At 44.9% G+C, this 15,166-nt stretch overlaps 2 protein-coding genes across 2 annotated transcripts; one reads left to right on the top strand and one right to left on the bottom strand.

Moving 5' to 3' along the window:
* Nucleotides 1–1,068: 1,068 nt before the first annotated feature.
* Nucleotides 1,069–3,249, top strand: LOC132296633 (uncharacterized). Its single transcript, XM_059794815.1, has 3 exons — nucleotides 1,069–1,216; nucleotides 1,298–2,372; nucleotides 2,451–3,249. The coding sequence occupies exons 1-3, from the start codon at nucleotides 1,069–1,071 to the stop codon at nucleotides 3,247–3,249; spliced, it is 2,022 nt and encodes a 673-aa protein (XP_059650798.1).
* An 8,014-nt stretch (nucleotides 3,250–11,263) lies between these two features.
* LOC132296634 (uncharacterized) lies at nucleotides 11,264–14,962 on the bottom strand. The gene is made up of 8 exons (XM_059794816.1): nucleotides 14,643–14,962; nucleotides 14,217–14,530; nucleotides 13,030–13,746; nucleotides 12,740–12,966; nucleotides 12,569–12,655; nucleotides 12,077–12,409; nucleotides 11,604–11,917; nucleotides 11,264–11,483 (listed from the first exon to the last, which is right to left on the bottom strand). The coding sequence occupies exons 1-8, from the start codon at nucleotides 14,960–14,962 to the stop codon at nucleotides 11,264–11,266; spliced, it is 2,532 nt and encodes an 843-aa protein (XP_059650799.1).
* Between the last annotated feature and the right edge of the window lie 204 nt (nucleotides 14,963–15,166).

The following is a 15,166-nucleotide window of genomic DNA, read 5'->3' on the forward strand; positions in this document are numbered from 1 at the left end:
CCCAACCAAAAGGCATCAAATTTGCATGTAAAGAGAATGACTATAAAGGGAAAAACAAAGGCACGAAAATCAGTTTAGCAGATAGTGCTATTTTTGATTTATTCATTTTAGTTACATTACATATCACAGATATAAAACAAAGCCTCATCATGCATCTAGGTGTTAAGCTCTCATGAAGTCAAAAAGCAAGACCTAGTGAAATGACTAAAACACCCTTCCTTCTTTACCAATTTCCAAGTATGCCATTTGCATGCTAAAAGTCCACACTACCCCCATGAAATAACCAAATGCCAAATATGCTATTTGAAAAATAAAATTCAACTCTGCCCTTTATAAAATAATCAAATACCATATATGCCATGTGTAAAACAAAAAGTCCACAATGCCCTTTATGAAATGCTAATTGACAAATATGCCATTTACAGAATTGAGGATACCAAAATGACCCGAGTTTGGTGTGATCCACATTGCATAGGACGGGTCGGATTTGGATGAACAGGATGAAGCAAGTTCGCGCCGTATGAGCCCAGGTCCATAAAGTCATTTCAGAAGCCCATGATAAAATGAGAGAAGTCGAGTCCAGCCAAAGGAGAACAAGATAGGACCAGCTCAGTGGAGGTTGTAACCGTCTATAAATAGAAGGGATTGAGAGGGAAAAGGGGTTAGAAAATCATTGGGAGTGTAAAATTTCTCTCTCTACGATTAGGGAAAAATTCTTTATACTTTCAATTGGGGCCGTCTGTGGGAAGAACAGGAAGGATTGATTGATTTTATTCCAGATTGGATCGATTCAACGTATTCTGCGAGGAAGACGATTAATCTGCGAAAGCTGAATCAACATTGGTAATAATACGATCTGTCTTGACGAGTCCAGGCTCCGGTTGATTTCGGAAAATCGGCGTCCGATCTAAGCAGATCAGATCCGTGCTTGATCCGGTGAACTGTGCGGTTGCGATCTGTTGTGATTACTGAATCCGGCCAGTAGTGGACTGAATTCGGCAAGTGTAAGTTCAGATCTGGTGTGCGCACGTTAGCGGAACTCCGATTTGGTCAAGAAGCCTGCAATTGATGACTTTGCTCCGATCTGGAATGATGATCGGAGAGGCGAACTCGAATTCTTTGGAGAACGGCCAGCAGACAAAGCTCGATGAGCTAATGAACATGATCGATGCTTTGAGGAAAGAAAATGTAGAGCTACGAGCTGGAATGGAGCATCGTGAGGCTCCTGCAATTTCGAGGCCGCCTCCTGAAGGAAAGGGAGCTTTTCCCTTCTAAGCTGATCGTCAAGGTGATTCAGAAGACATCAATCGTGGTGGTCTACGTCGTGATGAAGATATAATCGGTAATCTGCCTCCAAATGTCGGCCGAATAGAGGATCGGGAAGGATCTGTTCGTCTAGAACCGCATCACAAACGGATTATGAGGGAGGAAGCACCGGCGTATGAACATCGAATTGCGTCACCATGGCGGAGTGAATTTGCGGAGGATAGGTCGTTCGATCCGCCATACCGACCTTCATTAGCGACAGTTGATTACCATAGCTCGGAAAGGAGATCTGCCGATCGAGGATTTCTGTCACAGTTTTTAAGAGAAAATGAAGCATTGTGTTCCTTAGCAAGGACGGTCGCATCGCCGTTCATTGATGAAATTCTGAACGCACCGAATCTGAAGAAGTTTTCCATGCCGATCTTCATTCTGTTTGACGGAACAACCGATCCGGTCGATCACATATACCATATTCAGTTGAAAATGGCTTTGAATACTAATAATGATCCTTTGATATGCAAGTGTTTCCCTACGAGCTTGGCTAGACCAGCTCTCAATTGGTTCAAGAATCTGGCTCAAGGCTTAATCGCTAGTTTCCAGGACTTATGCGATAAGTTTATAAGCCAGTATTACAGGAATAAGCGTCCGGCTAAGGATGTATCGAGCCTTTTTACAATGAAGCAGCATGAGGATGAGTGGCTCCAAGCTTTTCTCACCCGGTTCAACCTCGTTAAAAGCATGGTAATAGAGTGTCACCCGTCAACAACAGTCCAAGAATTTAAACTCGCAATGAATCGGGGGACGCCGTTCCACACCAGCTTGGTGGTTAATACGCCAAAGACAATAGACGAGCTGAACGAGAGAGTTGACGGTTTTGTTCGCCTTGAGGAGGAAGAAGCAGCTAATTCAAGGAAGACATCAATTATTTCGACGGAGGAGAAGTCCAAAGCCAAGATCTGGCAAAAACAAGCTCAACCGCAACGTCACCCCTCATGGAAGGCGGAGAAGAGGCCTAGGGAGGAGGAATCAGTCACTCCACTCAGAGTCACCTTAGCAAGGCTATACCAGGAGAATAAAGATAAGTTTCGTCCTCCTCTGCCAATCAGGCAACCTCTTGAACAGAGGGATCAGACTAAACATTGTGCTTTCCATAGTGATTTTGGGCATCAGACTAACGAATGCAGGAACCTAAAGAGGCAGGTAGAGATGCTGATCGCGAAGGGGGAGTTTGCAAGCTATGTTCAGGGTCCGGCGCAAGAGCATAACCGCTCGACTGAACAAATCAAGCGGAACCAGAGGCTGAACCAACACAACTCTCATCCCGTCCGGATTATAAACACAATTCATGGCCGGCCTGAACAAACGACGGAGTCAGAGGAGTTGCTCAGAACAAGGTCACGCCAGGCTCAGCTGAAAAGAAGAATTAGTAGTGTGCGTGCTTTGCACCAGCAGAACACGTCCACGTCGATAAAGTTTGATAAAACGGACCTGCTACGCGTTCAAATTCCTCATGAAGATCCACTAGTCGTCAGTCTGACGATTGTAGAATGCCTGGTTCGGAGAGTCCTGATTGATCCAGGAAGTAGTGCGAATGTCATGCCCAGGGTGACGTTCGACCGACTGGAGATCGAACCCGAAAAACTCAAACCCACAGGAAATCTGTTGCTCGGATTTGATGGGAAGCTAGTGGAACCCATTGGAATGGTGGAATTGACAGTACAAGCCGCTGATCGGGTTTTGACTGAAAGTTTTGTGGTAGTGGAAATTCATCCGTCATGCAACCTCTTGATGGGCAGAGGATGGATTCACAGAATTCAGGGCGTTCCGTCAACCTTACATCAAGTGATGCGATGTTTGGGTCTGGATGGGATCAAGGTGATAGATATACACGGGGACCAGGTTGCGGCTAAAGAGTGTTATTCAGTAACTTTGAAATCTGTTGGAAAAGGGAAAAACCCCATCCGTTCAGCCATTCCAAAATAGCAATTACAGAACCCTCCTTCCAGCAAGGATGGGGGGGGAGGGGAGGAGCCACCAATTCTGACCACAGAACCCCTTCACGAAGTGAAGATTGATCATGAGAAACCAGACCGAACAACAAGGATGGGAACCAGACTCACTGAAGAAGAGAGACTAGAGTTGACTAATTTCTTGATTCAGAATGCGGATGTATTCGCATGGAGCCATTCAGATATGCCAGGGATAAATCCTGCTGTATCCTGTCATTCCCTCAATGTGGATCCGAATGCAAAGCCAGTGAAGCAGAAGCAAAGAAGATTTGCTCCAGAACGAAATCAGATTATAGCTGAGGAGGTTGATCGGCTGCTTGAAGCCGGATTCATCAGAGAAGTTCAGTACCCGGCCTGGCTCTCTAAAGTTGTTGTAGTGCAGAAGAAGAATGGGAAATGGAGAGTGTGTATCGACTTCACCAACTTAAATAAAGCCTGCCCAAAGGATAGTTTCCCATTGCCCAGGATTGATCAAATGGTAGATGCCACCATAGGATATGAGCGGTTAACTTTCCTGGATGCTTATTCCGGTTATAACCAAATTCCTATGGACCCAGTTGATGAAGAGAAAACTTCATTTGTTACTGAACGAGGGACTTATTGCTATAAAGTCATGCCATTCGGATTAAAAAATGCTAGAGCTACTTATCAGAGGCTGATCAGCAAGATTTTTAAGGGCTAAATGGGCAGCACTGTCAAGGCTTACATTGATGATATGGTGGTCAAGAGGAAGAAGAAGAGCGATCATTTAGCGCACCTGCAAGATGTGTTCGATGTGTTGCGCTAATATGGGATGAAGCTTAATCCGGCCAAATGCTCATTCGGTGTAAGCTCCGGTCAATTCCTGGGACATGTGGTTAATCATAGAGGAATTGAGGTCAGCCCAGCACAGGCAGAAGCCTTGATCAGGAATGCAGAGCCAAAGACAATTAAAGAGGTCCAGGCACTCACAGGCCGGATAGCCGCACTGAGCCGATTTATTTCCAAGCTTTCGGACAACTGTAAACCTTTCTTTGATACAATACAAGGGCAAGGAAGACAAACCTGGGGGGATGAGCAACGGTAGGCACTAACCAGCCTGAAGGAGTACATGCGTAATCCTCCGGTTCTGTCTGCTCCAGAACCGAATGAGAAACTATTTCTATATCTCGGGGTGTCCAGTATAGCAACCAGTGCCATTCTGATCCATTGCAAAGAGGGCAAGCAGTTCCCGGTGTTTTATGTTAGCAAGACAATGTCTGAACCGGAGAGAAGGTACTCTAGGGCCGAACGAATGATCTTATCGCTGGTCAACGCAAAAAGGAAGCTTAGACATTATTTTGAATCTCATCCAATCGTCGTTTTAACAACTTTCCCTTTAAGAATGATCTTGCACAAACCGGACCTGTCGGGGAGAGTGACCAAGTGGGCCATTGAATTGAGTTCATCTGATATCGCGTACGAGCCCAGGACGGCAATCAAAGGTCAAGCGGTGGCGGATTTCCTACTTGATTGTGATGCTGAAGATACGGTGGAGGATTATAGTTGTTCCTGGTGGAAGCTTTTCGTGGACGGCTCCTCGAATCAAATGGGGGCCGGGGTTGGAATTCAATTGCAAACACCAGAAAGAACTACGCTGAGCCAGGCGATAGGACTGGAGTTCAACGCGACCAACAATGAGGCAGAATACGAGGCGTTGATAGCTGGGCTGAAGTTGGCTAAAGAACTGAAGATCAAGAATCTGATGGCTTATAGTGACTCACAACTAGTCATTCGACAAGTCAATGGGGACTATGGGGCCAAGGATGAGACCATGGAAGCGTACTGAGCTGCGGTTCTGCATAAGGCGAAAGCCTTTGATCAGATCAGGTTTATCCAATTGCCGAGAGAGTATAATGAAGATGCCGACCGCTTGGCTTGTAGTGTATCCAATTCTGGAGATACTTTAGCTAGGGTCATCCCGGTTGACATACTGATCCAACCTTCCATTTTTTAAGAACTGCCTAATCCGAGCACTCAACATGTTAATGTTATACCATATGAGCCAAGCTAGATTGATCCAATCATGGCTTACATACGTAATGGTACACTCCCTGAGCGTAAGGACGAGGCAAGAAGAATTAGGTCCAGCGCAGCAAAGTATGCCATTGTGCACGGTCAGTTATATAGAGGCTCCTTCTCGGGTCTATATTTGAAGTGTGCTACCCCTGCAGAAGCTAGACAGATTATGCGAACCATTCATGAGGGAGTATGCGGAAATCACTCCAGAGGAAGATCTTTAGCACACAAAGCAATGACACAGGGGTACTTCTGGCCACACATGGCACGAGATGCAGAAGAATTCTCTAGAAGATGCGATAAATGCCAGAGGTTCGGGTCATTGATACATCAACCACCTGAAGACCTGCGCGTAATGGCCACCCCATGGCCTTTCGCGCAATGGGGGATGGACGTGGTTGGCCCTTTGCTGACTGCAAGATCGCAGAATAAGTACGTTCTGCTAGCTACTGATTACTTCACCAAATAGGTAGAAGCAGAGCCGTACCCTAGTGTCACCCAAACTCAAGTAAGACGCTTCATCTGGAATAATATTATCTGTCATTTTGGCGTACCAAGGTCAATCATGATGAACAATGGAACCAACCCCGATAGCAAGCAAGTGAGAGAGCTGCTGGAGGAATATGGAATCAATCAGAAGTTAGCAGCAGTCAGTCATCCCCAGGCTAATGGTTAAGCCGAAATCACGAACAGGACAATATTGCTTGTATCAAGAAAAAGCTGGAGAATGAAAAAGGCAAATGGTTAGATGAGCTACCGAACGTCTTGTGGGCTTACTAAACAACCCTAAGACGGCTAACTGGAGAGAGCCCATTCGCTATGGCCTATGGCACCGAGGCGGTGATACCAGTCGAGCATTTGGTTCCAACTGTAAGGAGCTTGGCGTGGGATCAAGAGCAGAATAATAGAATGCTGAGGTTCAATCTTGATTTGTTGGAAGAAAAAAGGGATGCGGCTGCAGTGAGGCTTGCCTCTTATTAACAGACGCTTGTGAATAGCCATAACAAGAAGGTGAGGCACAGGGGTTTCGCTCTTGGCGATCTGGTTCTGAAAAGGAAGGTGGGAATAGTCAAAAAGATGTTCTCCCCATGGGAAGGTCCGTACAGAATAGCAGAAGTCATAGGGAAGGGGGCATACGTCCTAGAAACTATGACAGGAAGGGTAGTCAATAAGCCATGGAATGCTACGTCTCTGAAAAGGTACTACCAGTAAAAGTAGAGTTTAATTTCAAGCATATTGTATGTTCTAAATTGCATGCTTGCAAGTGTACGAAATTTCCACGCTTTATAAAAAGTCTCTTCTTTGTTAGAAATTTACACTCTCCCCATTCAGCAAGTTAGTGGCAGCTGGCACTTCAAGCCGAATGCCAAACACTTGCTTAAAAAAAAAAAAAAAAGCCAAGTGGCAAGAGGCGTTCAGGCCGAGCGCCAGGCATTCAGCAAGTTAGTGGCAGCTGGCACTTAAAGCCGAACGCCAAACACTTGCTCGAAAAATGAAAAAGCCAAGTGGCAAGAGGCGTTCAGGCCGAGCGCCAAGCATTCAGCAAGTTAGTGGCAGCTGGCAATTAAAGCCGAACGCCAAACACTTACTTGAAAAATGAAAAAGCCAAGTGGCAAGAGGCGTTCAGGCCGAGCGCCAGGTATTCAGCAAGTTAGTGGCAGCTGGCACTTAAAGCCGAACGCCAAACCCTTGCTTGAAAAATGAAAAAGCCAAGTGGCAAGAGACGTTTAGGCCGAGCGCCAGGCATTCAGCAAGTTAGTGGCAGCTGGCACTTAAAGCCGAACGCCAAACACTTGCTCGAAAAATGAAAAAGCCAAGTGGCAAAAGGCGTTCAGGCCGAGCGCCAGGCATTCAGCAAGTTAGTGGCAGCTGGCACTTAAAGCCGAACAGCAAACACTTGCTCAGAAATGAGTAAGAAAAGGACAGAATGGTGACATGGCCGAACGTTAAACACTTGTAAAAAAAACACTACAAAGTTGAAAATAGAAAACTTAATGGAGGAAAGTGATGCTGAGCAAAAACATTATCATTCATAGCCAAAAAGGCCCCAAGGTACATAGTACCATACATGCAGATTTAAAAAAAAAAAAAAAAAAAAAAAAAAAAAAACTGTTATTGGGTATCAATTCTGATCTTCTCCAGACTGTAGCTTGTCGTTCTCGCCACCATCTTCCTCTGGACCATCGAGATCTCCATTCCCATCTGCCCTATCATCCTTAGAAGGGGAGTCGAGATGAATCACCCCCTCAGCAGGCATAGGTCTTTCGGCAGTGACAGAGGAAGAGGGCACGATGGTAGAAAGGGGAAGAATGTTCAGAGGACAAAAGGGTGGGACAATTCCTGAAGATGTGACCTCTTTGCATTCAATAAAAATGTTCTTGGCTGGGTCGCATGGTGGATTTTGATAGTTGTTTGGGGGGTGGATGTCTAGAGAAGCGTCTAGTTCATCAGGACCTGCGCAAGAACTTGATTCACCTTCAGGGGGAGAACGGTCAACAAAACCGTCTCTGTACCCTTCAGCATATCGGATGGCACTGGTCCTGGTAAAGCGAGCAAGGAGAGCTCTCATACCCCCTTCGACTCTGCCGATCATGTTCATCAGGGAAGACCGTTCGTTTAGAAGTTTTTCTTGGGAATTCATATGCGATAACCGTTCAGCAATGAATGAGCGCTGAAGGTCTCCCTTTTCAGCTCTGAGAGAGTCCCTTTCTGTCAGAGCTACACTCTTCTCAGTTTTTAAGATGTCGACCTCATCATGAAGAGAATCCCATTCGGTCTTTAGGGAATCCCATTCAGCTCTGAGGGAATCCCTCTCGTTTGCCAGACCGTCTCTCTCTGCCTTTAGGTCAACAGCTCCTTTCTCTGAGTCCCTAAGCTTAGACTCCAGCTCAGCAACTCTAGCCTCAAGAAGAGTCTCTGCTTCAACAGACCTCTTGAGTCCCACAGAGAGGGACTTAAGTTTTTTGTTCAAAGTTTCAATTGTTTTCTGAAAAGTGAACATCCCGAACAGAGTCTGCATGAAGAAAAAGAAATTCAGGTCAGACTAATTACTAAGGAATCATAGCTGAAAAGGATCACAGTTCAGTAGAAGAAGAGTCACCTCCATAGCAGCGGTCGGGAACCGTTGGAACATCTCACTAAAGGATAGCTTGTTCTGGATTTCAAGGTCTTTGGGGGTCCAGAAACCCTTGTAGAAAGCAAATGAGGTGAGGGGGTCCTTGTATATTGAGTCAGTGGGGCCAATGGTTGATCCATCTTCACGGCTGAGCAAAGGTCGCCATGGAAGAACAGATGGAATTGGACCAGAGGTTCTGGCCGACTCGCCTTCAGGAATGAAGAACCGGGTAGGGGGCAATGGTTCAGTAACCCTGAAGGAAGCCATCCTGATCCTTTGGGTCGGTGGGATATCATTCTGATCATGACCGCCCTCAGGCATTGGCCTTTTTCCCAAACTCTTTTTCGACAGGACAGCATTAGCTGGCCCCCCATTGTCCTCAGAATTTCCAGCATCTTGAGTGCTCTCTGAAGAAGTGTCGGATGAAATGTTTGATGGCATAATGACGGGGGCCGCAGGACGGACTTCAGCAGTTTGGCCCACAACAGGGTTCTCAGCATGGGTGAGCTCGAAGGGCGCATCAGCAGAACGGGTTGAGACTTGAGTCGCAGCTGGGGCAACCACAACTTGCTCTGGGGCAGAGACAGCGGGGAGAAATGATGTGGAAGTAGGTGTAGGTGATGGAATGATGGCAGGAGCGTTAGAAGGGGTAGGAGCAGGACGCCTCCTCCTGCTGAACGATGGGATCTGAATGTTCTCCATTGTAGACCCTAAAAGAGAGATGTCAGAAAGATTATCAGATGTAAGCAAATCAGTAGCTGAAGGGACATCGTTCAGTACGTTTTCTTGCAAAGTATCTAGCCTAGCCCTGCAGATGCTATAAACAAGTTCATCATAGGGAATTTGAAGGCATCTACAAAGAAAAGTGCAAAAACGGGGAAGACAACTTTCACAGTGGCATTCGGAAGGATGTGTTTTCAGCTTTTTGTAGCCAGAGACAGAGCATGCTCCAAAGGAAGAAGGGATAGGGAAGGAATGGCCAAGCGGAGTCCGCCAATTCCCCCCAACCACAATTAAATTCCGCCTCCACCCTTTTTCAAATGAGCTTTTATCAGTGCAGATTGACCGTTTGTCAATAAGAAAGAAGTGATAGTACAAGTCGTTTTGTGAAGTCTTGTTAATCCGATAGCAGAGGAGAAGGTCAATAATGTTGAGATTGAGATCCCTATCACGATTTAAGAGCAGGAGGACTGAAATTACCCTAAGAAAGTTTGGGTTAACTTGCAGGGGGCAGAGCCCCAATTTGTTGAAAGCATAACAAAAGAATGGGTGTACGGGGAACCTAATGACGTTCAAGTGAACGGCAGAGAATAAAACTTCCCCAGGAAGAAGACCCTCACCAGATCTCTCGTCTAAGTTTGTTGGGTAGACTCTGAGAGAAATGTCGCGAGGGATACAATTCTTGGATCGAATGGCGTTCAGGTTAGGGGAAGCCATGAAAAAGGGGAAGAGTTCTAGGTAGTAAAGGCGTCTCTTAAGGAGAGGTTTTTTTTTAAAAAAGAAACTAACCTTGAAAGTTTGTGATGAACTCAGCAACGTCACTGTAGCTAAAAATCGAAAAGGAAGGACTTGCCGGAAGAACTTGCTGGAGAAATTAAAAAGGATCGCCGGAATGTGCAAGAAAGCAACAGGGAGTAGAAGCAAGAGGTAAGAGAGAGGGTGAAGGAGAGAAAGATCAGAATTTATAAAGAGGAGAAGTAAAAGCGACATGGAACTCCAAAGGTCAAGGCAAAAAGTGGCACTGCAGATCTCGAAACCTGGGTTCTTGTGCCAGCCGTTCGATTCCTCGAGTTATTGCTCCAAGCCGTCAGACCAAGATCGTGTCCTTTCAATAATCTCACCCTCATTAATGAGGAAAGAGATTATTGGGGGCAGATGAGGATACCAAAATGACCCAGGTTTTGTGTGATCCACATTGCATAGGACGGGTCGGATGTGGATGAACGAGATGAAGCAAGTTTGCGCCGTATGGGCCCAGGTCCATAAAGTCATTTCAGAAGCCCATGATAAAATGAGAGAAGTCGAGTCCAGCCAAAGGAGAACAAGATAGGACCAGCTCAGTGGAGGTTGTAACCGTCTATAAATAGAAGGGATTGAGAGGGAAAAGGGGTTGAAAAATCATTGGGAGTGTAAAATTTCTCTCTCTACGATTAGGGAAAAATTCTTTATACTTTCAATAATAAACTCTATAATACTTTTTAACACATAATGATGTTTAATTGACTTAACACACATTTGCAACATAATCATAATTCTGACAATAAAAAAAAATGCATGAATGTCAAAATGACTAGAAAAATGATAAAAATGCAAATGCTCACAATCTCCCCAACATACAAGGATTTCGTCCCCGAAATCAAGTCATACCTGGGGAAGAAAACAAACTTGGATATGGAGAACGAACATCCTGTTCCCGTTCATATGTAGCCTCCTCAACACCATGATGTCGCCACAAAACCTTCACGAGAGTCACCATTTTACCCCTTAACACTTTGTCCTGAGTGTTAAGAATCTGAACGGGGCCCTCCTCGTAAGAAACATCCTCACCAATGTCAACATCAACCCAACTCAATACATGTGATGGATCTGGCTCATACTTCTGTAGCTTCGAAACATGAAACACATTATGGACTCTGTCCATCTGTGGTGGCAATGCCAATATGTAAGCAACCTCACCCACTCTGTCCAAAATCTCAAATGGTCCAATGAAACGAGGTGACAACTTGCCACTTTTTCCAAACCGCAGCAATTTTTTTCGTAGAGAAACCTTGAGAAACATGTAGTCTCCCACTTCAAAGGATAATGGTCGTCTCTATCTATCTGCGTAACTTTTCTGTCAGCTTTGAGCAGTCAACAACCGCTGTCGAATCAACTTAATCTTTTCAGTGGTTTCCAAGACAATGTCTGGCCCTAAGGCGGCTGTCTCATCCACCTCAGTCCAACAAACAGGAGAACGATAAGGCCTACCATACAATGCCTCAAAAGGTGCCATCTCAATGCTAGACTGATAGCTATTGTTGTAAGCAAACTCAACAAGAGGTAAATGATCCTCCCAACTACCACCAAAATCAAGTACACAGGCCTAAAGCATATCTTCCAAGATCTAGATAGTACGCTCCGACTGGCCGTCTGTCTGCGGATGGAATGCCGTACTAAAATGTAACGGTGAACCAAACGCTGCATGAAGCCCTTCCCAGAACTTCGATGTGAACTTGGCATCCCTGTCTAAAACAATGGACAATAGAACCCCATGCAATCTGACGATCTCTCTAACATACAATCTGCCAAGTGCCTCAGCAGAATCTATCACCTTAACAGGCAAAAAGTGAGCGGTCTTCGTCAATCTGTCAATAATGACCCAAACAGACTCATTCCCTCTCGGTGACCTCGGAAGTCCTGTCACAAAATCCATAGCAATACACTCCCATTTCCACTGTGCTACTGGCAATGGCTGCAACAAACCAGCAGGTTTCTGATGCTCTGCCTTTACCTGCTGACAGGTAAGACATCTAGCAACAAATTGAGCTACATCTGCCTTCATCCCATTCCACCAATACTGGCGTCTTAAATTATGATACATTTTAGTACCACCTGGATGCACAGTAAAACGAGAAGTGTGAAACTCCCATAACATATCCTCCCGACAAACCGTAGGAACCACAAGCAAACCTTTGAACTGTAAACCACCATCTGTGTGTAAAGTCCAGTCCTTTATTGTGTCCCCACCTGAAATCAACTGATGAATGGCAGCTAAATCTGAGTTCTGTCTCTGTACCTCAATCACTCGTGTAACACGAGTAGGTTGAACCACAAGACTAAATAGAAAAGCCGTCTCACAACCAACACTATCATCACAATACTGTAATCCCATCTCTGCTAGATCCTCCAACATCTTCCCTTTCCGAATGGCTAACCCAGCCAAAACTCCATGAGATTTTCGGCTTAAGGCATCTGCTACCACATTCGCCTTACCCGAATGATACTACAAATCAAAATCATAATCTACCAAATACTCAACCCATCGCCTCAGTCTGTTATTCAAGTCCTTCTGAGAGAAAAGGTACTTTAGACTTTTGTGATCTGAGAACACCTCGAATCTTTCACCATACAAATAATGCCTTCAACTTTTAAAAGCAAAAACCATTGCTGCCAACTCTAAGTCGTAAGTAGGATAGTTAAACTCATGAATCTTCAATTGTCTTGATCCATAAGCCACTACCTTACCACCCTGCATCAACACACAGCCCAAACCATCCCAAAAAGCATCACAAAAGACAACATAACCCAAGCTATGCTCAGGTATCAAAAGTACTGGAGCTGTAGTCAATCTAGTCTTCAATTCCTGAAAAGATGACTCACAAGCTTTAGTCCAATCAAATCTGATCCCCTTTCGGGTCATCCGAGTCATAGGAGTGGCTAAGCGAGAAAAGTCCCTCACAAACCTGCGGTAATAACCCGCTAAGCCAAGAAATCTCCGAATCTCATACACATTCTTGGGACATTCCCAATTCAGAACTACTTCTATCTTCGAAGGATCAACTGACACCCCATTACCCGAAACAACATGTCCCAAAAATTTCACCTCTTGCAACCAAAATTCACACTTGGAATACTTGGTATACAAATGGTGCTCTCTTAGCATCTGTAACACTATCCTCAGATGGATCTCCTGATCCTCTTGAGATCGTGAATACACCAAAATGTCATCCACAAACACTACCACAAACTGGTATAGATATCTATGAAAGACACGGTGCATCATATCCATGAATGCTGCTGGCCCATTAGTCAACCCAAAAGGCATCACAATAAACTCATAATGACCATACCATGTGCAAAAAGCTGTCTTCGGAATAGCCTCATCCTGAACTTGTAACTGGTAATAATCAGATCTCAGATCAATCTTGGAAAAGTAAATAGCCCCCCTCAACTGATCAAACAAATTGTAAATCCGCAGTAAAGGATACTTGTTCTTGATCGTTGCATGATTCAATTTTCGATAATCAATGCACAACCTCATAGAACCATCCTTTTTCTTTGCAAACAACAGTGGCGCACCCCATAGTGAAATACTAGGCTGAATAAAACCCTTCAGCCTCAAATCATCCAACTGCTTCTTTAATTCCTCCAGCTCTACTGGTGCCATATGATACGGAGCCATAGAAATTAGCGCAGTACTAGGCATCAAGTCAATCACAAACTCAACCTCTCTTCTAGGAGGTAAATCTGGTAAGTTATCCGGAAACACATCCAAGAAGTCACAAACAGCTAACGAATAAACTGCCCCCATATCACCATCTTCTTCAGCTAAAATGTTAGCTAAGAAGAAAGCACAATGGTCCTAACCACGAACACCATAACAAGCTGAAACTAGGGAATCACCCCGATCTCCCACAAACATAAAACAATCTCCCTCCGGTGTACACACTGAAACTCTACCACGGAAGTAATTAATCGTGGCACGAAATGATGATAACCAATCTATCCTAAGAATGACATCAAACCCTATCATCTTAAGAAGGATAAGATCAAAAACCAAAGTTCACCCAGCAATCACAATGGCGCAATCCCGTACCACTCTGCTCATAACTAATGAACCACCGACCGGCGTATCAACACACAACACTCGGTCCAGAAAACCAACCTCTAATCCCGATGCAAGTGCAAATGTGCATGAAATGAATGAATGAGATACACCAGAATCAAACAAAATGCAAGCCCAAGATCCAAAGACTAGAAACATACCCCTCACCACTGACGGTCCCAAAGATGTCTTAGGAAGTACATACAATCGGCCCTGGGATATCTGAACCTGTGAACCTCCAGCCTAAACCCTGGACTGCTGACCAGTGCCTGCAAAAGTACCCCTCCCCATTGGTCTAGATCCCTATGAAGATATAGCTGGCTGTGGTGGTCTAAACCCATACTGTACTGTGGCAGACTGAGATGGTCTCTGATGTGTACCACGACCACTACCAGAACCTCTGCCTGAGCCACCAGTCCTCCTTGGAGAGTCTCTAACCCTGTGGCCCTGCTGTCCATATCCAAAGCAAGCTCCCGTAGAAAAAGATTGTGGACAATCAGACATATAATGGCTAGGCTGCTGACATCCGAAACATATGACCTCACTCTTACCTGCTCCTGATGGTATGGAAGTAGAAGGAGTAGGTCAGCCTGACTGTTGTCCTGCAGACCTAGATGAACTCCCTTTCTACCTCTTGCTAGACTGACCCTCAGCCCCTGAACCATTGGCTCGTCTTTGCTTCCACTGCTCCCGAGTCTGATTTTTATCATTCAGCTTAGCTTCAACAATCAATGCCCTTTCTATAGCCTCAGGATAAGTCTGTAGGCACTGTGCTGCCACAACAGTCCTAATCCGATAATGGAGTCCCTCTACAAACTTGTGGACTTTATCTGATTCCTTACTTACAATCTCCGGAGCAAAACGAGAAAGAGAAGTGAATCTATTCTCATAATCTGTCACTGTCATAGAATATTCTGGAATAGGGAGATAAACTCCTTGTACAGCTCCCATCTTTTAGTCGTAGGAAAGAACTTATTGTATAATAACTCTTTGTAAGCATCCCACGACAATGTCTTTATGTCCATTCTGTTAAACACTGACTTCCAACACAATTTGGCATCCCTAGTAAAGTTGTAGGTAGCCAACAGAATCTTCACAGAATCATTTTCAACCGCCAGAGCATTAATATGCTTTTCCACCTAGTCGAACCAATCA

The sequence above is a fragment of the Cornus florida genome, unplaced genomic scaffold (assembly GCF_030987335.1).
Source record: "Cornus florida cultivar Cherokee Brave unplaced genomic scaffold, ASM3098733v1 CherokeeBrave_3.0.0_Hap2_Chr02, whole genome shotgun sequence".
Classification (NCBI taxonomy): domain Eukaryota; kingdom Viridiplantae; phylum Streptophyta; class Magnoliopsida; order Cornales; family Cornaceae; genus Cornus; species Cornus florida.

Bases quoted from the DNA above. Each gene is read 5' to 3' on its own strand.
- LOC132296633 (XM_059794815.1), top strand. From the start codon at position 1,069: ATGACTTTGCTCCGATCTGGAATGATGATCGGAGAGGCGAACTCGAAT. The intron at 1,217-1,297 runs GTGAGGCTCCTG...AAGGTGATTCAG, and splicing joins ACGAGCTGGAATGGAGCATC to AAGACATCAATCGTGGTGGT. The intron at 2,373-2,450 runs GCAACCTCTTGA...TAACGAATGCAG, and splicing joins CGTCCTCCTCTGCCAATCAG to GAACCTAAAGAGGCAGGTAG.
- LOC132296634 (XM_059794816.1), bottom strand. From the start codon at position 14,962: ATGGGAGCTGTACAAGGAGTTTATCTCCCTATTCCAGAATATTCTATG. The intron at 13,747-14,216 runs GTATGTACTTCC...CTTTCTTCTTAG, and splicing joins CAGATATCCCAGGGCCGATT to CTAACATTTTAGCTGAAGAA. The intron at 12,967-13,029 runs GTGAATTTTGGT...ATGGGGTGTCAG, and splicing joins GTATACCAAGTATTCCAAGT to TTGATCCTTCGAAGATAGAA.